The sequence below is a fragment of the Accipiter gentilis genome, chromosome 7 (assembly GCF_929443795.1).
Source record: "Accipiter gentilis chromosome 7, bAccGen1.1, whole genome shotgun sequence".
Classification (NCBI taxonomy): Eukaryota; Metazoa; Chordata; class Aves; order Accipitriformes; family Accipitridae; genus Astur; species Astur gentilis.
The window spans coordinates 7,610,921-7,638,253 of record NC_064886.1 but is presented as its reverse complement, the minus strand read 5'-3'; the positions used below and the strand labels follow the sequence as shown (position 1 = coordinate 7,638,253).

Below are 27,333 nucleotides of genomic sequence, written 5' to 3'. Positions count from 1 at the left end.
GTCTGCTTAGGTACAAAGGTGTTTAAAGGTAGAAACAAAAGAGGATTCTTTGGAGTCTTGACCTTTAGGTGTATAGAATAAATTTTATCCCAATTCTCCAGTGTGCTCTAGAAACTTGTGTATGCCAGTAAATGGACTTGAAGATCACTTTCTTTTGCAAATTTTGCAAAAATTGCTTGGACATGCTACTAAGCAAGCTTACACAATAAATCATTGACTCACAGTATGGGATGGAAGTGTTAGAACTCAGTGTCTGCTCCTATGCAGGACAGCACAACAGTCACTCTGATAATGTTGCCTTCTCATATCCCTGTGAAATGGACACATTACAAGCTGGCTGGGTCACCATGGTTTGCTCGGTCCATTTCTAAACTGACTCTGTCACCTTAGCCTCTTCTAGTTTTCTTTTATACTATGCGGCATTCTCTGTTACGCTCATTGTTGGTGTCCCAGTGGTGGATTTTTTGCAGCACACAGGCCAGGGTACATATAGCCCACCTTACTGAAGTGATAAAATGAAGAAGCTGATTAACAGGTCTGAAAGAGTCCATAATGGGAAGGATGAGAATGGTTATCCCTGATTTTCACTCTGATTTTTAGCTGTTGTATCTTTCTGTGGCTGTTCCAAGGCTGGAAATCCCATGTGCAGTGCAGAATTTATGGGAAACAAAGGAAGTCACGTGCCTGCTCTATTGTTTTTTAGTTTTTATTTATAAACGCAACCATTGCCTCATTATATAATCAGAGCAGGACATGCCAGGAAATGCCAGTGGATTTTTGCATTGTTCAGGTGAGTTAGAGACTTCAGATTTGGCTTTGTATCTTCTCAGTGACAACCCTCAGTATTCACATAGTGCTAACACCACTGAGGTTAACCGGGTTGTGTAAGACCCACCTGGCAAAACCCATTCTCTGGTCTTTATTTTTATACAGCATCTTAAACATACATAGTACTTCAGAGTAAGCAGCTTGCCCTGCCCCTAAAAAGCACACACTATGTATATACAACATAATGAGAGGTGAGTAAATATGAGGGGATAAACAGCATTTTCTCAAGGTCTCTGGTATTATGTATTTTCAGTGGATTTTTTTTGAAAAAGCCTGCTCCTTTTGTTTTCTGTCTGTTACTGTGTTTATTTTAATCTATTTACTACTTCAGTTTTCCTTACCTCTGCATGGGCAGATTAATAATTTTATTTGTTCATCTTCTGCAAAATTCTGTTTTATTTTCTCATCATATACAGGTCAGTCTTCTTTCAGTGCATGCCCTTTTCTCTAGCACAGAGATTATTAACTTCTGCAGTAAATATGCAAAAATATGTCCGATATAGCCATAGGAGCCTTCACTGCATTAAGTGGCATGCTAGTAATTTTGCAAAATCAGGGCTCCTGAAATGGTCTTTTCTTGCAACATGCATGCTTTTTTCCACTCTTGATAATGCTTATTCAGTTTAGCTTGGGGACACAAGTCTTCAGAAGCTGCAGCGACTTTCTCCGCCCTACCCTAAGCCCAAACTGTAGTTGTTTGGGTCTGAGCTCAAAATGACAGTGTGTTGTTCAATGATGTGTTGGTCAAAGCAAGGCAATGTGCATCATCTTGGGTTTGCTGAATTATGTGAAACAATGGAACAGACCTTTGAGCAGTTACCCTACTTAGTCCTGACCTTGGTTTCCACCTGGCCTACAATGATCTCCACTAGTGCTTGCTTTAATTACAGGCTCCAAAATAAAATTAAAAAAAAAAAAAACCCAACAAAAAAAACCCAACAAATTTAAAGCATGGACAAGTTAACCCGTACAGTTGCATTTATGTCATTTGAAACAAAGGTTGAGTATTAATAGCTGTCTTTATCCCAAAAATACAGCCTTTTCCATAGCATCCACCACTTTCATATATTCCAGATGAGATGGGTAGTTAGTGCATTGGAAATGGGGGTTGTTGCGGATATAGTTAAGGAATTCTGGAGCTCCTGGGAAGATGATATTGTCAGCCAGAAGAACCGAGCCCTTCCTCAGCAAGTTGCATTCCTAGAAAGAAGAGAAATTGCTTCATGGTGGCTGTTAAGCAGACATTGGCTTGAATGTAATGTGCTTTCATGTTAACCAAGTCATACTCAAGTGCCTGCATCCAAAAATCCATTGTACTACGGATTTGAAGGGAAGAAAAGACATGGGAGAAGCTGAGTAACATTCTGATCCTTTGTGGTCATGTTTAATAAGCTGACTTTTTCTGTTAACACAATTAGTAGAATGATGGAGATGCTGATAACATGTTGGGTCATTCAGGTTCTGAAATAGCAAATCAAGTGCAGTGGAAGTGTGCAGTTTGCTGCTCAGATTGTTTCCAACTATGTCTATATGATCAGTAAGACAGTTTTGGTTTGGCTCTCTTGCCTAATGTTTGAAAACGGCTTTACTGTTGCATTAAAATGTTGCAGTAGCTCTTAACATCATCTGAGAGACTGGCATGTACCAGTTTGCTTTGGTAGTCTCGGTCAAACTCCAAAACCACTAAATGAATAAAAGAAATTTTCTGTGCTTTTTTTTCCTTTAATCTTGTACAACTTCCTGCCACTTTGTTCAAGAGCTGGGGATGAAGCAGGGTTTGTGCACAATGAAGATCACTGACAAATTTCCACAAGGCATAATTAACTTGCAAGATTCACTTCAAGTGCAATGTTTATCCTCAGTAAACCTACAAACCTAATTTTTACTGGTATTTTTGTCTAGTAGAAGTTGCTTATCTGAACTTACCAGCTGTTTTAAAACAGTCTGTAGTTAATCAGGCTGGTTGTTATCCTGTGTTTACAGGCAGCAGTTGCAGCCAAAACATGGGGTGGGTTTTGTCACTCCCAGTATATTAGAGAAGTCCTGTTGATGAATGTGCTGTGGAGGTTGTTTAGCTTGCTGCTCTTGCCTCTGGTGACTGAACATCAGTCAGCACAGTAGAAGCACTTCAGAGACATGGCAAATATTCTCTGGTCTGTTGCACAGCTTATAGAAGCCTACCAGTGACAACACGCTGTATTTTCCACTGGTCATCAGGATTTCAGATGCTCTTTGTGTCAGGCTTTTCTAGAAGTGCATGAAAAGGAATGCTGTCTGGGCCACTTTCAATATGTATTTCATCTGAATATTTTATATACATATTTCATATTCACGATTCATATTTCAATATGTGCCAAAATTGCATGTTAGAAGGTTTGTAACATCTGAGAAACCACGGAGATCTTTTCTTCATCTTTCTCCTCTTAATTTTTGGGGTTTTTTAAGCAAAGCAACTTTATGTCACAGTTGCATCAGACTGACCACTACGATGGAACTAAACTACCTGTTTGTTTTGGCTGTGTTGTGAAGGTTAAGCTCCCTCTGATAAGGATGCGCTAGCTCTTCCCAGTGGAAAGAGCTCAGTCATCCTTACAAAGCCAGTTAAAAAGAAAACATTCTCTGGGTACAAAATAACTGTAGCGAGGGAACATTTTCTTCCGCTACTGCTGTGTAAATTCAATACTGGCTCTTCATAACCCCAAACAAATTTCCTTTCAAACAGCTATCTGGAAGACAGGGCTGAAATTAAAAAAAACAGGGGAACCTGGATGAGAAAATAATGTCGTAGTCCTCAAGCAGGGGTCAAGAAGAAGTTGGCAGGTTCTCAATGTAAGAGGCAGCCTCAAAAAAAGTGTATTTATTTTTCGAAGAAAATAATTGAAAAATGACACTTCCATACAAATAGTTAGGCAGTTGTAGAAAATTTTATCAGCCTGCAGCTCCAAAGCTAGGAGAGTATCTGTATATGCTGTGCTGATAGATACAGATGTTGTGAATCTCAGTTATTTAACACTTGAAAATACCTTCCTATTGAGAAGTCCTGTAGTAGTTACCTCACTTATCATTGCCTGCTGCTGTTACAGCCAACTTGTTTTGTAATGCTAACAGTAATGGTTAAGGTGGGTTGGGAAGAAATGAACATAATTTTTCCACATTCAGGGCTGGAGGTAGAGTTGCACAGCACTTCCCTAGCAAGTGCCTGACTGGGGCAGTCCACACTCCTCCAAAGGTTGCTTTGCAGTCAATTAATAAGGTGGTTTAAAGAGTCCCAGAAAGGTGATACCCAGCTGTGCTACCCAAATAAGATTTCATCAAAAGGCTCTGCTGGCACCACAGACCCATGTGAAAAAAGGAGTACCGAGGAAATTAGAGAGGTGGAGCTGGGATATGCAGGTCCTAAGTCTCACCTGCTCTGAGGATGAGGATGTTTTGGGGTCAGGTGTTCCAGTTAGTGACTATGCATGCAGACACTCCTTCTAGGGAGTATAAGACCCAGACCATGTACTCCGCCAGCTGGGATTTCTACTGCAGACCCGTTTGTTCAGGAAACAAAATGGTTCAACAGTATTTGCCAAGTCCTGAGCTATGTAGCGTTAGCAACTGTCCCTGACAAAAGTTTGGGATCCTGTCCCGCAAATCCTCTTTTCTTGTAAGGTTGCTATTTTGGCTACCATTCTTCATTTTACAGAGGATGAGGTCCTTCATAAAGAATATAGACCTCATAGACATCAAGGCATTTGCGACTTTACTTTTAAGACTGGAATTGTGCAAACTGACCTGAAGTAGGATGGTGTCTGGTGTGTACCTGTCTTTCCAGTGGTCTAGAAAGACAAAATCCAGAGTATCCACTTCATATTTTTTCTTCAGCTGGGGGATTATTTCCTCTGAAGGGCCTTCTAGGAGTTTTACCTGAAATGCAAATCCATCTGATGAATTGTGAACCATTAAGAAAAAGCACATGCCTCTAGCTTATTTTAAATTGTGGCTCGACATCAGCGATCCTGATTATAGCTCAATATTGCCTCAGTTTAATTACTTCATAGAGCTAGATCAAGTGTAATTTTTTCTTTTTGACAAATCAACTCAGTTACGTTCCAAAATATGGGCTTGGGTGGTTTTGTGGGTTTGGGTTTTTTTAATAATAGCAGAAAAAGTGACCCGTTGTTTCTGTTGGATAATGTGATTCTTTACTGGTAACATGGGAATCTCCTGTTGAAAACAATACTTTTAATTACTTTTTTAGTTACATCTCAGTTGAATCTTGTAGTACAAGGGAAGGAAAAAATACAGAGAACAGGTTAGTTTAGAACAACGCTGGAGGCTACAGTATGTAGAATTGGTATGTCCAGTAGAGGGAGGAGGCAGGACAGACGCTATTACATCTTCTTCACGGGTTTATTGGCATAAATACTGTTAAACTGAAAGAAGCTGCTGCACATTGATTTGTTAAGCAAGCGCCATATACTGTGAGCAGAGGGAAAAAATGGCAAGGAAATCTCTCTGGTTTATGACTCATAGCTGATCAGGAGATTAAATCAGATGGGGAAAATGCAATTTTAGGTGTCACTAGTACTTCAGGTTCTCTTCAAGAAGTTAAACGCATTAGAAGATCTCATGTTGGGATTGATTTCTTCTAGTTTTATCATCTATGTTGAAGGGAGTTGTCTAGTTGAATAGACAGGTACTTCTTAGGCATGAATCCCCTGGCCTGCTGTAGATGTCTGCCTTGGGCTGAGATGGATTATAGACTGGAAATACCTGCATCTCAACCAACTGTACAGAGAGTCAAGACACATCAGATTGCACAAAATTTAGGTATATATATTGTGACCAACTAGATTTGGGTAAGTACGTCTCCTCTGAAGTCCATAGCACATAATACAACTGCTTCTTGTGAGCTTTTGTAATAAATTAGACTATGGTTCAGTTTTCTGTTGTACTCAATCTTGACACTGATTTGAACCTTTCAATTTATATATAGAAAACCAATATTCTTGTTTAGTTTTTGGGAGGTAACATAGTGAAGTCCTCAGCTGTACTGCTGTGAGAGGTCAGGGACTGTAACTAGGCCCGGAGCTAGTTAAATTAGTGAGGACTGTGAGTGCAAGAAAAAAAATACAAAATGTCTATGAATAAATGTTGGACAGAAATCATAGGCTTCTGATTATCAGGAGCAGGAATCTGTGGGGTAGTCTTTTAGTTCAATAATGGCAGTAAATCTAACCAGTTTTGCAATAGTGGTTACTAATTTTACGAAAAACTGTGCGTGCTGATGTCCTGTGACTATAATAAGTGAAATAAGTGACTCCGGAGCCTCCCTCCAGGTCTGTATTATTCTTAGAGTCACTATGTGTTTTGAAAATAGCTCTCAGCAAATGGCCTGCCTACTGTACTTACCAGTGAATAGTGAAGAGACCAAATTGGAAGATGAAGTCTAAATGCTTTCAAAATGTTAAGGAGATATGGATATATATGATTGTTTCTGGTCTTGCCCCTCTGAATCTTCATCCTGACACACATAGCAAAGAACTCTGGCGAACAACCCTGATTGTTTTGGTCATTCACACATCTTGATAAACCTCAAACTCTACCGTGACTCCCAGCTGGGTCTGCATCGTACTTGGACACCTGACTGATGCTAACAAATTTAGCTCACTTGAACTGTATATACAAAAGAGCAGACAACCTTGGTCCTCTGCATGGACACTGGTAGCTTTTCCCTGCTGTCAAGCCTGATGGTTAAACTGTGCAAGTTCCCAAACACTTAGGGTGCCGTATTTGCTTGACAAGTAAAAGACAAATTTAAACCTATTATTGTTGTTTCTATAGATAAAGTCCCACTCTCTATGTATTGCTTCCTCGTACCAATCAGAGACAAATGGTATTTACCTTATCTTGTACTCCAGCAAACTCAATCATCTGTTTAGCTATAGCAGCAAATTCTGGGTTGAACTCCACAGTGAGAAGATAAGCTCCTGCCTTCAGTAGCCGAGCAATCCTAACTGCTGAGTAGCCACAGTATGTTCCCAGCTCAAGTGCAACTGATGGGTTGGCCTCTTCCACTGTCTTGTCTAAAATTAAACCTGAATAAAATGGAAATAGGTTAACTTTGACAAAATCAAACTGGTTCACAAACAGAAGAGCAAATTAGTGACAAGAAACTTACAATGTCCATGTACTAAGTTGCTCAGGACATTAAAAAATTAAGGGTTGATATATACTGTATCCTTTGCAAATTGGCTTATCCGTGATTAAGTTGATCATGGATATTCTAAGTTTCAAAATGCAAACTTTCAACTAAAAAAAAATAATCTTACTTAGCTTCACAATATAAACCCTTCTGAGTAAGGAAGTGCCTGAATTAACTAAAATATTTATAGTGTTACAAGGGAAAAACGCAGTGTTTTTTCCAAGAACTTATTGCAGAAACTGGCCATATTTGTGAAACATGTAACTCCTGAATTCTGAGTGCTCATATTTGTTGCAAATGTTACATGCAGCAGTCTGATACAAAATTTCTTATCCTAAATACTCATTTTTAAAGGGAAAAATAAAAGTCTATAGTTATAAAGTTGCAAAATATTTGGATAGAAAACATTAGTCAATTGTTAACAACAAAAAAATGTTCCCCAAAAGAAATGACAATATACTATATTCAGTCCTTCTGAAGGAAAGGGTTTATTTGTGAGAAAACTGTCTCTTCTTACTTGTATGGCTAGAAACTTGATAACTAATCTGAAAAAGTATTTGAAGGGATTTTACACTGAGCCATGGAATTTTTCAATGTATATACGCATTTCATTACATATTTTCCTGAGTGTCACTTGTTTATGAATAGTATGATGATGCTTGCATCTTGAGATCATGTGGTCACTCTCAAAATCTTAGGCGCTAAAGATGCAATAACTTTGATGGCTCTCATCTGAGGAAATGTCATCTTGTCAGAGCAAAACTAGAGTGAAAGTCTTAAGAATATAATCCCAAATGATCAAAGTTTAGAGCTTTAAGAATTCCTACTCAGCCACCACCTACTGTTCTGTTGCCCTAAGCATCCCAGCCTGGTATGCAGAAGAGCTAGTTTCACAAAATGTACCCATGACAGGGAAGCATTTTTATTACAATGCTTACAGTTGTATTTCATTAGCCATGATAATCCCAGATGAAGCAAACTTCCCCTGCAATTTCCCAGCAAGAGGTACTTTTGTGTTGAATTCATAAGGGACCATGTTAACATTTTTCCATTACAGTATTTTGAAGATTGTCACTTTTATGTAGCTAAGAAAAAAATATTTTGTCCACATATTTTCCTTTAGGAGGCAAGAACATTTACTTGCTAAGCAGCAACAATGCCTGATAGCTGCTTTTGGGTACTACATGGGTAGGATTTCTCCCCCCAGCAGTAACTTGTAATGTATGGTTGCATATACAAAATTCAGAGAGTTTAAAATACTTCTTTTTTCAATTTACTATCTTTTGGTTAAGGATCTGAAAGTACTTAACATAATGAATTATGTCTTAAGGCCACCCTGTATAGGAACTGCAGTATAACACAACCCTATAGTTTTCCCATATACTGTTACCCTCTGCTTACATACTTGCAATGTACACAACATACAAACCCAGATTTGGTCCTCTGACTTCCTGGATTACTCACTGGATACCCCTCCTCAAAGATATCTATCTGCACAAGCATGCATTACTGTTTACAGAACTACTCTGCTGACCACAAGGCTGTTGCCGCTTTTTTTGGGGGGACGGCAAATGGAAGTTACCACGTGATATACAATAAGATGTCCTATACTATGCTAGTCTTGAAGGATCTTTCAAGTGCTGATCCCTGCTGCAATTACCTTTCTCATCGCCCACATTCATGGCCCACTCTTTCTGGGAGCAGTACTTATCTATAGTGTCCAGCACACTACAGGGGTCTCCTCGGACTGCATTCTGCAGCACGAAATTTAAAATCCTCTGTTCTTTGCTCTGATTCATGATGAAATTGGTTATTTTCTCCCGGATTATTTCATTCCAGATAAGGGCTGCAGTGCCGTTTTTCCTGATGAGCACCACAAACACCAGCAAAACGAAAAGCAGGATGAAGACAATGAACAAAAGGACTGAAGAGCTCTCCAGCATCTGGAAGGAAAGAGAAAAACAGCCCAGGGTTAAGGTGGCACGGGAGAGAGCTATCCTTTTTGTAAATATTAAGCTGAATAACTCACAACCAACTGTACTGAACAGGAACACACAGAGTTTAATTATGATATTGTCCAGAGTAGCTGAAAATTACTCTCTGTCACTTGATAATGGATGGTGCTCTGTGGCACACCCTTTAGAAGTCAATTTTACAGGCAGTCAACAAGTGGCTTTATTTAATGCTCTGGTCCCTTCCCCCACACAGCTGCTCAGTCCTGGCTTCAAGCATGCCACTGCACAAGGAGCCTCTCAGCATCAAAGCTGTTCTAACCATTTTTCAGAGGATTTAAAATCTTAAATTAGAGCCTGCATGTGAACCCACTCTCCTAATTTTTGAGCATTCGGAAACTTCTAAGCTGGCCTTGGTAAGAAAATATGGAATGTCACCCTTCAATTTTGAGCACGGTATCAGCAGAAACTGGGCACTGTTAGGTAACATTCTTTTTCATATCAGTCTACAGGTCCTAAGTTACTACCTTGCACGCAGACCTCTTTGCTAGCACCTGCCCTTCTTGCATGGTCTGCAGAGAAGCTGAGCTTGCTGTTTCAGTAGGACTCAGCCTGCCTCCTTTCTTTCAGAGCCTGCAGCACAGGTACCAAGGTGGAATGGTTTACAGAAGACAGTAGCCTTTTTCCTGCTTATAAAACCTTTGACATGAGCCATCAATCTGATACTTTTGAGAATGAGATACGCTTCCTTTTATAAAGTAGGGATGTTTTCTCACTGGTTATAAAAACCTAAAACTGAATCCCTGAATCAGAGAAGAGCCCAGGCTCATAAGATTGAACAGATGTAACAAAAAAGTACAATGTACTTATCTGCTGGGCCAGCTCAAATTATCTGATGGGATTGTGCCTATTGTCCCCCTGAAATTCAGTGTCATAGCTAGAGGTGCTTATGTGTGTGCAGCATGGGTGGTGTGTTTCTGTTTGAGAGTTAAGGGCATCTGAACATAAAGCTCAACAGATGGGATGCATGTCACCCTGTACAGCTCAAGCAATAAATCCCATCAAAGCCATTTACTCTGATGGATTTCTGACAAGTTAGTATAGAGAAAGGTGCACTTAGTTCCATGCAGGAGTCACAGCACAAAAGATCTGATAAGGAAGGAGTTCTTAAAGTTAAGGAATTGATTCAGCCTTTGAGAGGGTGCCAAACTAAGGGTTGTGATTTGCCTGAGGGTTCTCTGCATGTACAACCCAAAACACACCTCATTCCTGATGATGTAGCTTATAACACCTCCACTTTTCCACCTCTGCTTCCCACAAGCAGGGGCTGACAGCTTAACTCTGGGAGGAGACCACAGGTTAGAATGTGCTCTAGTTAGTATCGGGATGAATGAATGCCAAGTTCATTTGTTCTTTAAGTCTAATTAGTCATTTGAACACAGGTCTAAACAATTCAGAATCAATTTCTTAACCTCTGCAGGCTGGCTTGAGTTGCACTGGTTTTTAAACTGTTATTTTTACAGAACATGACGCTCAACTCTTTCTAGTCTCTGATTCTTTCTATTAAGTCTCTTCCTCTCCGAGCTTGCTAAAAACAGTGAACAGTTTCCACTTGCACTTGTATTAATGTTCCACCTACCTGAAGTTCAGCAAAAGCATTGGTCCAACAGGCACTACAACATCCTCAAAAGTTTTGCCTAGTTGCCCAAGACCAGAGGTAAAGGGTCTATATGATTAGCCAAATATTCCCCCAGATCTCTTCCTACCTGTTCTTGCTTCCCTTTTTTGTTTGTTTCCCCCAAAATTGTCCCAGGGAAATCCTAAATTTTATGGGTGGTTAGACCTCCATTCTGTAGTGGGACTTGGCACATACACATTACACATGGGAAAAAATCTATCCCACTGCCTTAAGTTTTCAGTCATTATGCAGAACACATTTTGAGTTCAGAAGATGACTGAGTTTCCATGGAGATATGCTCAACCTACAGTACAGCTGATGTTTGTTCACCCATCCACTTAGTTGCACAGCAAGTATGATTTGTTTGGAGCAGATAAAAGCCTATTTCTCCTGCTTTTAAGTATTTACCAATGTCAATGCTTACGTTTAATGTTCTTCTTGCAAAGTCTGACCTGAGATACTTCCTTTCAGGACTCACGAGCATCATTAGCACATGATTTCTGAATTTTGTTTTCTAGCTAATAAGAACCTGCTGCTTTACCTCAACAGAATCATCAAGGCCTGGCCCCCCACTTTTTTCCATTCTTAAATGTTATCACAGAGGCACTACCACTGTCACTGATTGGCTCAGCCTTGGCCTGCGGCGGGTCCGTCTTAGAGCTGGCTGGCATTGGCTCAGACTTAGGGGAAGCTTCTAGCAGCTTCTCACAGAAGCCACCCCTATAACCGCTCCCCTCCCCCCCCAAACCTTGCCACACAAACCCAATACATCTGTCCACTGAGAAGTTGGATTGGGCTATATATCATTGGTTTATCAGAAAAATATCTCTCTGGCTTCACTTGGCTTGTCTTCACTTGGCTTTCATGGCTTAGTTGATTTTATGGTCATTGTTGATGGATTTGGATTACTGACATAGTTGAGAAGTAATTATTCTGAACTGCAGTGAATGGATGGAGCCCAGAAACCATTTACTGATGCCAGCAGGTGTCTAACCTCCCTGCCTTTGGACAAGGGAAACCATGTGAGCCCTGCGTGCCAGTGACTCACTTGGTGGCAGTCCAACCATATTCAGGTCCCTCTAGAACTGAAGACTGCTTGCATTCAGAATTATTTCAGACTACTGCCAGACATAATCCTCTGGTTACAATGGATACTTTGGCATACTCTGAGTACAACTTGCCACAGGCTGTTGCTTTGGCACTAATAGATTCTGCCAGCGTGTTTGGGGCTGCCCTTCAAAGATCTGTTGGGACAGCAAAAATGGATGATAGCTGCCGGATAAACTAGGTGGTGTATTTTTTAAGGAAAAGATATCCTCCTTTAGTGCTTAGCATAGATACGAGACCATTTGGTGAGATTTCTCAAAACAGGGAGAGAGAGCATCTGTAGGCGAACTCAGCCCTACTCCCTGTCCTCCAGGAATGCTGAGACTTCTTTTTTGGACCTTAACAAAAAGGACCTGCTTGACAATAAAATCCTGCTCCTCCATTTTCATATTGTTTCCCAGGCATGGAAAGGTATCAGCAAACCAGATTTCCATTGTCTTATTTTCCCACACTGCTACAGGCTTTATACACCAGAATTACAAGACATCACATGCTCAAAAGCCCATGCAGTAAACAAATACAGCTTCTTCATTGTCTGCAGCCTGTGAAATGTTATTTCTTAATGTATCTCTGTTAGCCAAAGCAGAGAAAAGCACTCAGATTAGACCTGCTGATTTTTAGTAACTTCAGCTGATCTCAAACAAATAAATACTTTACTCTCATCCTTACTTGGACAGCAATATCCTTTTAAATATTTTGTTGTTTTAAGAATGCACTTTGTGCAGAAAAAAACACCTTGTTTGAGATGTACATGCCCTATCTTTTCAAAGGCATAGATTGCGTTTAGGCTGCTGCCACCCATGGCAGGTACTGCAGTGTGACAATTTGATACCAAGATGCAACTAGCTTGACAAAAAGGTCTAAAGTGGGATATGCTTCTAAACCACGCAGATAGCCATAGCCTTCTATCTCTTCTAGCCATTCCTTATGCAAAAGCATGAGCAGGCTGACAGCCCTTTAGCTTGTCTGGAAGGGCAACAACTGATAGTTCTGCTGGGCCACATGGAAAACAAATTTTGGATCTTCAGCTATGAAATCTTCCTGCTTCAAGTTTACCCAAGAATCCCCTCTGAAGACAAAATACTGACCTGCATTTCTCTTCGTGTCTCTTTGGATCTAGAGTTATGAGTGGCCGTTAGCATTGGTTTGTTCACATGTTTTGTGTAACATATGTGTCAAGAAGACAAAACAAGCTATAAAGTTAAGCTCAAATGTCTGTGTGATTTGGGGATGGTCTTAGATCTAAAACTTAAGCAAGGAAGCAATTCAGCTTGGCTATTTCTACGATCAAGTGCTCAGAGGAGGGATCCATTTCTTACAGTGCCTCAGTTAGACCTTTGCACTTCTGAGTCACACATGAATGCTACCATACGTAACAGCAGAGCCCACCTACCTCCACAGATCCTTAGAGGTTGCTCACAGGTAGCAAAAACTTATATAGTACATGCTCCTTTTTTTCCATTCCTAGACAAGTGCACCTGGTTTTGCTGTAGCAAGGAATTTTTTTCAACTATTGGGTTTTTTTTATTATTATTATTATTATTATCATCATTATTGCTGTATAAGACCCCAGTGCCTTCATAAGCTGGTAGTATGGGTTGTTCTTGGCAGAGCTCCTTTAGGAGACAATTATCCTTAAAACAACTTTCCAGATAAGTTAAAAGGAGAAAAACAGACATATCTTGTTTTTCTTTTCTTTTCCTTTTTTTTTAAACACAGTTTCTTTTACAAAGTTTGTCCCTCTTAATTTCTGTCTTCTTAGATGTGAAAATAAATTCAGTGATAGCAGTAGGCTGTAAATGTAGCCTGCCTAGAGCAAGATGCATTGGTGATGGTCATGCACCCGGGGGGCAGGGGGGGAATCTGTACCAAAATAGGTAATTGCTTTCATATTCTTAGCTGGAAAATATTTGATATGAAAATTAAGTGCATAATTCAACCAATTTAAAACTACCACTACCTAAGAGACAGTCATGTTATGACAGCTTTAGAAAATGCAACTGTAATTTTAGCTTTAATGTGGATTCATGGGATTCATTAAATATGCAATAAAACTGAACTTGCAAATAGTCAAGTTTCCCATAACCGCTTATTACAAGGCAGTCACTCTTACTATTTAATGCTTGTACTGAGGTTCCAAATACACAAGTTAACACTGCAACTTCTTCTGTGCATTAGAAACACCATGATAAAGTAAGCCTTCTCTTTGAAAGCTAAAATTTAAAGTGGAAAATAGCAGGCAAAATGAAAAATTCAGCAACAGAATAAACAGAAAACTGGAGGGATAACATTATGGAAACGAATGAATAACACGTATCACTAAATCTGCTTTTGAGAAGACAGAGTTTAAAAGAAAACATATTAAAATTTCATGCCCAAACCTGTCAAACTACTGACGAGTCTTTCTAAAGCACTGGGTTATTTTCTTATGCATGTAATCTTACTCATTTTGGCAGGTTTCATAAGACCAAATCATAACTTGACAATGCAGTTCAGCAGTTTTCCCCTGATGCAAACCATAATCAAACAATCAGCATTTGAATGGGAGTACCTCTGTTTCAGTTTACAGAGATTTAAAAAGACACTTTCAAAAAGAGAAGCAAACACAAATTGTGGGAATCTGCTGCCCCAACTTATCTGCCCCTGAAGATAAAATACCCAAGTCCTTCCAACGGCTACAAAAGAAACTTCAAGAGACTGGCTCAGCCTTAGGGATCTATTATTATAGCAGTAGTTGTTAAATTAGGGGATTCACTACCCCCTTACTATTATATGAGCACCAGTTTTTCTGAAAACATAAAAATGCCCATGTGATGGAGCACAAAGCAATACATCCTTTTCTTTATTCTTGTACAGGTGACTCCAGATATTTCACCAAGGGTTACAATAAGGATCTTTCACTAAGGCTATTTATCAGTCCTTCTAGTAAATTTTTCCATGTACTGTTAAAAAATAATTGGTCTTAGAACTCCCTGAAGTGAAAAAATAAGGATTTGAACAATTAGTAACATCAACTTTTAAGGTAACTCTGAGTAACCAGATGAATTTAAATTGAGATTTTTCTTAGTGTTTCATAAAAACTGTATGAAGTTTTCAAAACACTGTTAGAGGAAGGTGTATGGAGATTTGATCTAAACTACTGATTGCTACTGTTTCTCTCTCAGATTCCAAAACAACCTCCCTCAGCTAAAAACTGATATTTACTGAGAAGAAAAATAAACATGTTGAAAGTAAGCACCTTTAATAAGAACCTATGTCTTCGTGAGCTCCACACTCAGTGGATTAAAAAAGAATCAAAGTTGATTATTTAACTATTCTGAAGCTTAGTTCATCACAATATAAGTAATTAACAAGACCTCATTTCCTACAGATGCAACAATAAGAGATGACAGGTATTAAAATACTTGGGAGGTTGAAAACTGTTGGATAGAACACTTTTCTGTTCAAGGTGAATCCTTATAAGCCTAATTACAGAACCTCTCATTACAATTTTAGCTTGGATAAACTGATAATGATTTGCTTTGTACTGAAAATGAAGTCCTAAATATAATCACAAAAAAAAAATCTCTTTTATAAAGACAGCATATACATTAGACTGCTATACTCCAGGACTGGAATGAGAGTAAACTTTGTGATCCTGAGTCAGGGGACTTAGGTTTGAGTCTCATTTTGGCAATATTTTTCTGATCTGATCTTGGGTGAGCTGCCTTACCTACATCTTTGTTGCCACAAGAGTAAATTAAAGTTACTGCTACCTCTGTAACTTTCAAGTTGTTGTAAAGCTGAATTAATCTTCGTCAGAAAAGTCCTGAGGAAAGGCAAAGTGATTTTATCTGCATTAACTAAAGAGATCAATTTTGGGATACCAAGACAGCAAATGCCTATGTGACATTATTATTCTTGAGTTTATGGACAACAGGGAAAATGTGGAGACAAACAGTGCTTCAAACACTTTCCTTAAATGATTTCAACCTGCTGACAAATCAGGCCTTTGAGGAAAGATGATGTTGCATCCAATCTTGCTATAATTTTTCTTGCATTTAATCTAACTGCCAAGTACTGGTTGGTTGTTTAAGAGTTTATTGTGACCCTCCAAGCATCCAGACAGTACTTCAGCATTCTAATGCTAAAGGGTTTAGAATCCAATTTAGACTTTATTAGCTCACATAACCTGGTGAATGGGGAGTGTTTGGTAAATTTATACCATTCAACCTTTTTTCACAGAAGAATCTCTCCATCGGTCTGATGGTATTGAGGATAATAGAAATGGTCTACAATAGTAGAGTGCCAGGGGACAACAGGGCTTAACTCATTGCAAAGACACTGCTGTTAAGTCTGCAGAGAGAAAAATGTTATAATGCAAACAATTTTCTAGAGCTTTTTTACAAAGGCCATAAAAATTAAGAGATTAAACCCTCCCATACATGTACCTGTGTGAAGGAGGTAGGTGTACCCTCTATTATTAGAAAAGGTTTAAAAATGTTTTAAGTTCAAACTCTTTAAAAGCTTTTGCTGAAATTATGCTTTTAAGTTTCTCATGCACTAAAGTATGTAGAGGATTTGCATATCAGCAAGGATATATTAGCTGTTTAAGAAACATTGTGAAAACAATGCAGAAGAGTCAACACATTTCTACACATATTTTAACAATGTCTGTTGCTCTGCACTAGGCTGGAGATCTGTGCTGTGCCATGACTGGGACAGGAGTTCCTGACTCTGTGTCCTATGCTGTCGCAAATGAGGCAGTCTCTGTTTTGTAACATTTTGCTTTTCCTGATCTTTTCCCAGAGCAAAAAAAGGCAGAGATTTTTGGTCAGAAAGTCTAAACTAACTTCTGCCAAACATATTGTATCCTGTTGCTGTAGGCAACACAATTCAACAGCTTCATATTTTAGTACTTTTAAAGGTCAAAAAAAATTTTTTTTACCTCCTATTTTTTCATTATTGTTTATGTATTTTCAAATGAGTGCAACACTGTGAGGAATAATCAGCATATTGCCAAATGTGAATAGCTTGTGTTTCAACAGGAACTTAGCCTGGGAGTTTGACATTCAGATTTTCCACTGACATCATGAAAACAAGCTGAACAGACTTTACATAATTTTTCACTACATACTTCTTGCGTGAAATCTAAATTTCCCTCTTCCTAGGTTTTTCCAAATTACTACAGTTTAGCTTCACTACCATGACTACAAAAATTCAGACTTCTATAAATACAAAGTTCTGACTTTTTTTTTTCCCCCTAAGCCTTTTGTCTTTTCTTTTTCCCTCTTCTCAGGTTGAAAGGAAACAAATACTTCTTACTGAATGAAAAGAAAAGAACAGAAAACTGCCTATTGCCTACTAGGGAGCCCCACCAACTATGCTTCATAAGGTTGTTTAAATCCATTCTCCCCAGATAGATTTTAATTCAGATAATTGCTACCCACTCAAAACTCCCTTCACAGTAGCCATTTTCTGTGATATCCAGTGCTATCACCCAAAGGAAAAGGTTTATATAATGGTTTATGTGCCCCATAAAGAAGAGCCGACTTCAGAATAAACTGCCCACACAGACAAGCCTCATTTCCATTCAACAAGCAGGTCCATATGGATCTGTAGTGTTCTGGTCCAGACTGGCCTAGTGAACACACTGCACAATTAAAGCCAGAGTTTGAGGTGAGGCAATTCTTAAAGGATAATGCACTTTACTTGAGCAAACACAGCTTTTCAGGAATAAGATCCTTTCAGGTACCTCTAGGAAGCATTTGTTTCTAACAGTCCTTATTCCCACTCCAGAACTCCAGATGCGTTTGTACTATTCATACTAGCGCTTGAGGCCAGTGGTTGGCGTAGCTCAGCTGAACTGTACAAATCCCACCTGGGAGGCAGTGGACTGCTAAAAGCAGAAAGTGGTCTGCCCTGTACACTAGGAGCTGGCCTGTAAAAAGTTTTCTCAGCTGAGACTTTCACGTTCCTCAGGGGGATAAAACAAGCTCCAATTGAATGATTTTGTCCCAAATGAAGGTAGGGAGAAAGGGCTGGAAGAGGAAAGACCAAAATGGCTAGTTGCCCTCAGTATAATCACCTGTGACAGACCTATTTCACATTCTCTCTTTATATCACAAAGATCAAGGGCTCAATCCTCAATGTCCCAAATCCCCACTGCGTGCTACTGCCCTGCTTCCAAGGCTACCGGCTAATCTAGTGTAAATCTGTCTCTCCCAGCACAGCTCTCGGCTCTCCACAAGCTGCTCCTCAGACCAGGGGGAGTGCATGACTGAAACTTGGTAGTGAGGACCCCCTACTGAGGAATGTGAAAGAGTAGGAAGGAAATCGCTGCTGAAAGGATGGCTTATTTCTATGGAAATGAACAGCTCTAACAGGCCAGGCAAGGTGGGATCCACCACAGCACAGCAGGTACCCAAAGCACTGCGCGGTAAGAGGCAGCCTAACTGAGACGGAGCAGGGCACAAGACCTTGGTCTCAAATCCTGACCAAATGCCTCTCCCCAGAAAAGTAGCTGGAGTGGGCATAGAGTATCTCTTACTTTAGCTAGAAAGTGCCTTCTGAGAAATCTCTCCTGAGAGAGTTTTAGCGAAACTGGTATGGATGGCCTCACATATTAAGATCTTGTTCCAACAACTGCTGCCAAAATTATGTTTTTTCAGAAAATTCCCAGTCAGTTCTAATTCGAGTGATCCTGAAGGAATGCTGAAAGACAACAGTGTGGGACTGGCAGAGATAAACCTGATACCAGCTCCAGGCTGCTAAGAAATACTGCTAAACTTGAGTGACAAGTAAATTGTTTGCAGTGTTAATGTGCTTAAACTGTTTTTCCACTGATGGAAACTAAAGCTGTAAATCAGAAAATTTTTCTCTTGCATTTAAATACTGCAGTGCTGTGCAAATGCATGAGATTCTGAACCTGAGGGCTTTGTTAGAGGAGTCCATGGCTGAGTAAGCAGAAAAAGGTAAGCTTAAGTAGAGAGATTAAGTATAGGTTGTTTATGGAGATCACTGGTATGACATATGGATGACAGTATTGGTAAATATGAGTTTGTTTTTAAAGGACAGAAGGTAAAGAATATCTGTAAAGGGCACCAGTAAAAGGTACTCGATAAGCAGCAACAGGGCTAGCAAGCAAAAGTACTAGCTTTTTGTCTGTTCTTCACAGACATTTTGCTGTAGCAGAACTCCCTCTTGAGAAAGAAAATCCCTGTAAAACACAGCTGCAGCAACACATTTATAAAAGCAGCTATTCAGACAAATATGACTGAACTGAAGCTTGACTTCCATTCAGCTTTTTCTTGAATACAAATGAGTACCAAATTCCAGCATACTTATAGCCATAAATTACATTCTCAATTTAGTCGGGGTTATCTCATCTCACTTCTCTCAACTGTCAAGGTTTACAATACAGTACAAATACATTACACACAAATATGTCCTATTCTCTCTGTGAAAGCTGCTGCTGCCCACGGACTGGCTTCCTGACAATGAGTACCAGTCAGAATGTGAAAAACACCGTTTCTTTCGTATTCACCACTGTTTAAAATAGTGACATTATCTAAGATAACAAATCATGTCAAGTCTGAGGAATAAGAAAATATAAATATGTACCTTTCTCAGTACAGCAGAAGCTGTTCCCTCCGATCTTTTTCTGTGCTGCTCTGATGTGGATTTTATAGAATAAGAGTCCAAGAGCCTGCAGTATTCAGTCACATTCGATCACATCACAGGAATAGCTTATCAGTTCTGTTACACAGACTCTAAAAGGAGCGGTGTCCTTTTCCCCAACTCCTCCTTTCACATATTTCTGCACTCCTTAAAGGTACTCAGTGCTCTAATAATCTTTGAGAAAGCTATTCATCTGTCCCTTAATGACAGTGTTCTTGTTACTTAGTTACAGCACAGTGAATGCTGACAAAGTCAGGTATGAGCCAAATCTGTGCTCAGTGTAAATGCACTGTGTTCAATCAAGCAACTCCAGGAATGAATTTGGCCCAAGGGATTTAGTTTGTTTTTTCAGCTCAGACGTGGCATGCTACAGCCAGTGCAGAAGTCGTAGAAACAAGAACTAGGCATGTGGGTTAAATACAGAGTGCTGCTGGAGGGAGGGGAGGCATGTATAGCAAATTGCTTAACAGCAACTAGTAGGAGGAGGTGCAGTCAATACATTATAAATAGTATACTGGAATTTCTATAGCTTCTAGTTGGAAAAATATTCTGCTACAAACAGCCCTAAGATAAAAGAAGAGGCTTATTCTAATAAAACTTGTTCTTGGCTTGACTGTCTGCATTGTTATTGTTTCCTTTGAGGTAGAAACAATATAATCAAGCTGCAATTAAATTGCACCATAAAAGAAAATAATAAGAAAAACCAAAACTCAAACATAACGTGGTAGTAGTTCTCTGCTGTATTCTCACTACAAAACTCAGACCTAGTCTAGTGTTTGAAGCTCTAGCCTAGGAACTTTTTAAAGATTCGAAGAAAGAGTTTGTATCAAATGTGGCAGAAACAGGAGGTGAAGAACTGAAAACAGGCTTTGCCACATGAGGGGGAAGTCCTTGAAAGAATTAGAGACTACCTAAGAGCATGACAAGAGAAGAATAAAAAATTTTAAGTGGATGGATTGAATAAAGAATTGTGGAAAAAAGAGGTAGGTGAAGATCAAAGTGGTTTTAGTAACTCTAAACAAAACATAACTAAGACCCTGCAATATAGCATAGTACCCAATGTCAATACAGAATAACTTTGAAGTATCCCTTCCACATATAACAGACCTTTCACTCAACAAATATTTTCTTATAATCCAGACATCAAGCAGAACAAAGAATGAAATAAGCAATACTGCACTCCAGCTTCAGTGACAGTAATTTCCTGTCTGGTAAAAAGCTGACTGTGAAAGCATGACAGGTTATATCTGTACATTCCCTGATGCCACCCACAGTTAAAATTAACTGAGAATTTCTTCTACTGCTAGGCTGTGGAGAAAAGAGCTTAAACTAGTAAAACTTCTTCTATGCACTGACCTGGTTCTGTAAGCATACAGCTATTCTTTGGAGATGTCCTTGCAGTTAACTATAGCTAGTTGTGAACTGGTGGGTGGTATCAGCCCAGCTTCTGCTCAGCAGCGTAAATTAGTGCCAAGACTTAACAGATTGAGCAGCATCCCATGACAACACTTCTAAAGGACTTCTAACTTTGAGCTGGATCATATTCTTCAGTCTAGAAGCATGGGAGGAGCAAACTTGCTTCTGCCTGCCCACAACTGTTTACTTGTATGATAAAGGCTATGCCTGCAAAGTAACCCTTTCTGTTGTCTAGATATGTCATTACATAAGTCAGAATGGTGAATGGCAGTAACTGCAAATTAGATAAAGCCAGAGGTTCAATCAGTTAAACCACCCAAACTGTGTGATAATGTAAGTTGTTCACAAGTTAAAAGAAATCTTGTAATACGTTATTATGGAATATTTTCTTCTCCAACAGAAGTTTCTTTGGTAGACTGTTAGACATTGGCTTATGCCTTTCTTTAATTTACTTTTTTGCCCAAGACAGGGCCTATATAGATATGGATATTTTTGTAAGTTTTCATTAACATAATAACAATGCTACAAACTCCAGAGTGCATACATTTATACACTAGTCACATGACTTATCCTTGTAATGATACTTGTGTCTTAGTAAAAATTTACCCTGATATTAATACATCCAGGTTAGAGAACTGTGGAAAGCTACAAATGTATTGGTGTAATACAATTTTTACATAGAGACAAGATCTTAAAAGATGGATTTGGTATTGCAGAATGTCAGGATACTGCATTCACAGGGCACACCTATGGGAAGATGTAAACCCAGGATGTCTTAGCCAGGCAGCAACATCACATGAATAGCAACAGGTCAGAGCAACTGGCTAGTGCAGACTGACTCACTCTGACAGTTTAACAGGGTTAAGCTCAGATCTGTATGCACAAACTTGAGTAGACTTGCTCATGTACAGAGCTCCCAATTGCAAATGGAGGCTATACAGCTGCAATCACATGATGCAATGTGGCAGTGCTATTCCCACTTGCTGTGCATAGCACGGAGCTAAAGCTTTCTAAGTAAATCCATGCCTGGCATAACAACAAATGGCATTCCCTTCTTCTAATAATCCTGGCCAAAGACTGGTTTTTAAAAGCCTAAACAAAGAGAGACAGGAGAGCGAGCACATTATCATAAACCCCACAGATTATGTGAAACACGGAGTGGAAGAAAATTCTTTTGAGCTTGCATTTTCAGAATAGCAGGAGGGATTTTCTTTTATGTGAATTTGCTGTTTTCAACAGTCAAATTAGTTTCTCTTGCTGAGAAACATGCAACAGTGGAATTTTGAAAAAGGAAGCACCACTCATGTATGAATCAGGAAACTGCCTGGAGATATCTAAAATAGGAAACAGCTAAAAGAGAAGAAAGATGGCCAGCAAAGTTGTACTCTAACATTTAACAGATTATACAAGCAGTTAGACTATTTTGTGTTTACTGTGCATCTTAAAATGTCATCATGTAGACCAAAAAAAACCTTCCTGCTTTCTAAGACTATAACTCCTCATGAAAACTTTGAAACTCAGTTAAGTCTGATCTGTCTTTTCTCCCCTCGCTTTTTTGGTAATATATGTATGTTGAAGCATTTGAATGAAGTCAAGAACTTGTGTTACTTGAAGCTTCATTTGTCTCTGCTGGTTTTTTCCCCTCATTTGCAATCAACCAGTTATTTAGGACAAACTATGAACAGAAGATTCTATGTTAAGGAAGGAAGGAATAAAATGGCATAGATTAAATTCTCAACAACGAGTCCTACTCAGACGAATTTCTGAAAATAAAAAAAAAAAAGCAAACAAAGGGAGAAATTGCAACAAAACTGAAATGTTAAAGCATTTTTGTTGGTTTATGAACCACACAAATATTTTCAGTAGAGGAAACATTGTTAGCCAAAGGATGTATTCTTTGTAACAGGATGTCCTTTTGGGGCACCTAGCAAATATTAGAATGGTTGGTTTTCTTTCAGAATTACATTTTTAAATGGAATTTAAAGTATGACCTGATTTAGAGTAATTTTGTCCTATGTGTACTTTTCTTAGCTTTTTCAATGATGTAGTTTGTTTAGATACATTTACAGACCTTACATAAAAAAATTATTAGGTAATGGGATATATTTGTCCCACCTTAACAAGATGTTGTAAACTTACTAGACTTTGCATGGAAATCTGATCAGCACCTCAATCTCATAAACCAAAATTAGTCCTTTTCTTCCCTTATCAGTTTGACTTTTAACTCTCCTAAAGATGGATTTGTCAAAGCTCTTAAAAGCAGATATAAAAAATGCAGAAAAGTACAGCACAGTTTGACTGTAAGCAAACACCCACAGATTCCTTCATGCCAATGTGAAGCAATAGCCAGCAAAAAGTAGTATTAGAAAATTCTTGCTACACAAGCCAGTTAAGAAGCCTCAAATGAAAGTGGTAAAAATACTTCTCTGGTTTGTTCAGGATCTGTCTTCAAACAAGGGTCCTCACTTGTCAGCATAACCCCCATGTTAGAATGCTATCCATATATTTAGCAATTTGAATCATGAGAAGGTTTTACCTTGCTTTGAAAAAAGACTGGTAACCACCCCTCCCCTGCTACCATTTATTCCGTCCTTTTAGTAGCTCTGGGATATGGTTCTCTCAGTTGCCAAGGACTATGTCACCATTTCCACTTTTGTATTCACCATTTGACATGCCTTTCTTCCAACATGCTTTTTCTTTCCCTCCTCCTTCCTCTTTAATGCTAAGGACACCATGCTACACAGTAGCAGAGGAACAACAAGAAAAAAGAAAAAAGAGTACAATCAATCACAAGAGAGATGTTAAGAAACCAAAAAGTCCTACCTCATGCAGAGACCTCATAGTTCAACCAGTGATCCACTACAGTTCACTGACACTTCTGTAAATTATTAGTTAGGTCATGCCACAAAATGCAACCTTTGATATAATCCATTTACAACCCCACCCACTAAAAAAGAAACAAGTTATGACTTCCAAAGATGGTATCTGACACATCTCTTCTTTCCCCCACCCTGCCAGGTCACTAATCTGGGAACATAAGACATAAAGCAAACCATGCCAGAAAAACAGGAAAGACATGAAGATGTTTGAAAAGTCAAATTTCTAAAATGTTAGGTAAAAAAGGTAGTTGGTCCTGGTTCTCTTCATGAGGAAGAATTTACGTAAGCCATTAATAAATGTAACAAAAAGTATTTCATATGAAGAAAAAAAGAGTACAGAATTCCAAGCTGTCCTTACAATAAATTCAAAAAGAGAAAGCCTGTCCATTAACAGAACCAATTCATGCCTTACAAAACCTCTACTTTTGTTGAATGGATTTATATACATTTCTGAAACGTATTACAGTGGTGTTTCCTTTGCCCTTTTAATACCACACTGTTTACAGTACATTGAATAAACACCTTCCCCTGGAAATAAACCAAACCACATCTAATGTATTAAGTTAATTTATTACTTTAAATATGACTCGCTACAACTGACAAAATTCTGTAGAAATATGTTAAGTCTGATAGCTATCTTGTAAGAAGTTTTTTTTTAATCCCATGTTCTGACAAAATATGCTTTCACTGCAGAAACACAATGCTTCATGTAAATGATTCCCGATACTAGAATGTATTTGCCACTAAAGGACTTAATGCTTGCTTTCTTAAAAGAAATTAAGATATATATTTTATATATATGTAAAAAAACTTATATCACTAATTATTCTGATCAGCTTAATGCTAACGACAAAAGAATTAAAGTAAGAGAATAGAAAGCTATAGGAGATGAGCCAAACACTCAGCAGAAGCCACACCTGATAACTAGAATCTGTCTTTCGTCCCTAAGAAAGATTTTTGAAGTGTAGTGCAGACACATCTACTCAGTGCTGACTGCAGCAAATATCAGCAGCTACTCCTCTTATTGATATTGTCACCATGGGCAAACCCTACTCCTCATTGCTGATATTTGCCTCTACCGTTCTCAGCGATCAAGCTTGTGAGAATGTGCAAAAACAAGCAGAGTGGCATTACACAGGCTTTGTACTTTCTTCTGAAGATAGCAGTCCTGATGGGGAAGCCTTAGCCTGTGGAATTGCACTGTGCTTTATCATTAGCTGTGAGATACAGTCAGAGGGCTGGTGACACCCCAGCTTCACACAGGCTGCCAGTGGCACAGCAGCAGCTATGGATAGTTCTGGTTCCCAGATGATTTAAGAAGGATGCCAAGTGAAAGCAACTGACTCACTTTCAAGCTAGAAAAGAGAAGTTGTGTGATGATGTGTTTAGGAAAACACAAACATCTAAAAGAAGCTACAATCTCACCAGTGCTGCGTAGGCTGTGGTTCACTTAGACTCCGAGCTCTAAAATAATGAAAGCAATCAGTAATGCTAATGTACAGTTTGGCTGTTACAATGGGCACTTGGTCAAGATCCTATCCTAAGAAGAGTTTAGAAGCATTACTCCAAATTTATCAATTCTTTCCTAAATTGCCACTGTAGGTGCTGTTTAAAGGTAATGTTTTCTACCAACAGCTTTGCTACATTTAAGGCCTTTCCTTATTAGCAAAATACCATAATGCTGGCAGGGACATTTCTTCAAATTAACTTGTTTTGTGTTTGGGGAAATTTAATTCTATCCTTCATCCTATGCATCTGAACTAAATGCTGTGTGAAGAGCATATGCTCAACACTGCCTGATTCAATTCAGGATAGTGGCTAAAATGAACAGCTAAAACAACCTTGCATGCACGCACCTGAAAAGCATAAAAGATTAGTATCTGAACACGCTTGCAGTTTCTTTAATTCAAAGGCCTCTCAGTATGCTCTAGTCATGTATTTCTACTGCTGCTGCAGTGGGTAAGAATCTTTCTAGTGATTTATGGATTAGTGCTGCAGGAGGCAACGGAGAGGGGGGTTTACCTTTTTTGTTGTTGTTTTTAACAGCAGTGATACTAGACAAGTTGTCAGTCCATTTACTAAAGTGATAGTAATTCCTGTTTCATGTATTTTCAAACATTAATGGAGTGAAAAAAATTAATCAGACCTACAGAGGAGGTGATGTTTGTTCTGCAAAACTTTCTTCTGAGTATTTTAATTTCCTGCCATTTTTCCTCAATTGTAGATGATCGATGGCTTCTGAAACAAAATTGTTGGATGCTGCCCCCTTGTGAGCCAGGCCCTTGCTCCGGAACCAGCTGAACGACCACTACCCAAAACATTTTTCCTGTTGCCAGCTCCCTCTCCCCAAGTAAAAGCAGCTGATTCTTTGACCCAAACTCTGATTTGGCTATGGTGGTATTTATCACATACGACTCGCTACATCCAGCAGCCTGCAGGGTCACTACAGTGCTTCAGTAAAGGCCAAGAGCCAGCACTTCTGAATGAGAAAGAACTTGTTCCCTGTGGTATTGTTTTGATCAGTGCCTACTTTGAGGCCTTTTACCTTAGGCTGCCAGAATACATTACAGGCATTAATAACTCTCACAACTCCCATCCGAAGTAGGTCAGCAGCATCACCCTTGTTTAATCAATAACTGGCATGTGGCACAGGGATAGGAAACGCTACCGAAGTCTGTGAAACAGCTATCGGAGGTGCTCCGACAGGTCGTCCCGTGCAGGTATCCATACCACCACAGTCAAACCATGTGTTAAAGCTGTTTGTGCTGGTCTAGTTCACTGACCTGTGTAGCATGTGCCACGCTCCACCATTTTGGTTGAGGAAGCCCTCTTCTCTCCGACCCGAGTCCCTAGCGCCTGCTCTCAACGCTGAATATATCTTAGCCACAGGAATCCGAAGCAACATCCCCTGTTGCCTGTAATACCTCATGGAAGGGAGAGGTTTTATTCAAACCACCTTCTCAGAGGTTTTTAACTTACAGTCTGCGCACTGCACCTTTGGAAGGGGCTGTGGCAGCCGGCCTCTCACCGCGTCTGTTACAAAGGGACGTGCAGTTTTAGAGGGGAAAGAACAGGGCTCTGAGTAGCAGTCAAGGTTCTGGGCACTCGTGGCGATCCTCTTCTTTCCCTAAAGGCCTCTCCTGAACCCCTTTTGCAGCAGCACCTCGGGGAGAAGCCAGTCAAGCAACGCGTGGGGGGGGGGTGTCCCTTCCAAGCGCCCGGTTTTAAGGCAAACGCGCCTCTCTAACGCCAGAGTCTGTGCCCGCCTTCTGAATCGGCCTCTCGCGGCTTCGCAGCGGCTCCAGAAGCCGGGAGCTCCCGGCGCAGGGCGTGCGTTCTCTCCGGGCGGGAAGCGGCAGCCTCCCCTCAGGTCTGCGCCGAGGGCGGGCGTCGTGCTCGCACCCGCGACGCGGCGGCCCGCGCGCCCCTTCATCCCACCGCCTTCACGGGGCTCCGCCGCCCTCACCTGCCCGGCGTTGCCGCCCTCCGCTCAGGCGCTGCTCGGCCACCTCGCAGGGGTCCTGGGCGGGCGCGGAGGCCCTTTGCCGTACAGCATGGCGGCGCTATGGCGGAGGCGTCTCCTGGGAGTGTCGGGGCTGTGCCGTACAGTACGAGCCCTCTCAG

The 27,333-nt window shown here is 39.8% G+C and overlaps 2 protein-coding genes across 9 annotated transcripts in view; one reads left to right on the top strand and one right to left on the bottom strand.

Moving 5' to 3' along the window:
• Nucleotides 1-315: 315 nt before the first annotated feature.
• COMT (catechol-O-methyltransferase) lies at nt 316-27,267 on the bottom strand. Of its 6 annotated transcripts, XM_049805436.1 has the most exons (6): nt 20,771-20,966; nt 19,358-19,442; nt 8,679-8,961; nt 6,718-6,911; nt 4,606-4,737; nt 317-2,028 (listed from the first exon to the last, which is right to left on the bottom strand). In XM_049805436.1, the coding sequence occupies exons 3-6, from the start codon at nt 8,959-8,961 to the stop codon at nt 1,849-1,851; spliced, it is 789 nt and encodes a 262-aa protein (XP_049661393.1). In that variant the 5' UTR covers nt 19,358-19,442; nt 20,771-20,966; the 3' UTR covers nt 317-1,848. The 6 variants fall into 6 exon arrangements, with proteins under 6 accessions (XP_049661397.1, XP_049661396.1, XP_049661391.1 ...); XM_049805440.1 differs by lacking the exons at nt 19,358-19,442; nt 20,771-20,966 and adding an exon at nt 27,176-27,267 and having other exon boundaries at nt 316-2,028; XM_049805439.1 differs by lacking the exons at nt 19,358-19,442; nt 20,771-20,966 and adding an exon at nt 26,493-27,123 and having other exon boundaries at nt 316-2,028.
• TXNRD2 (thioredoxin reductase 2) overlaps nt 27,188-27,333 on the top strand; it is a 36,543-nt gene continuing 36,397 nt past the window's right edge. For 2 of the 3 annotated variants that reach the window (XM_049805432.1, XM_049805431.1), the window contains exon 1: nt 27,189-27,333. In XM_049805432.1, coding sequence (XP_049661389.1) covers nt 27,264-27,333 — 70 coding nt within the window. In that variant the 5' untranslated portion in view covers nt 27,189-27,263. The other variant, XR_007506688.1, reaches the window with a different exon arrangement.

Coding starts and splice junctions, on each gene's coding strand:
- COMT (XM_049805434.1), bottom strand. Junction 6,912..8,678: donor GAATGTGGGCGATGAGAAAG/GTAATTGCAGCA, acceptor CATTTTATTCAG/GTTTAATTTTAGACAAGACA. Junction 2,029..4,605: donor CAGACACCATCCTACTTCAG/GTCAGTTTGCAC, acceptor TCTTCTTTCTAG/GAATGCAACTTGCTGAGGAA.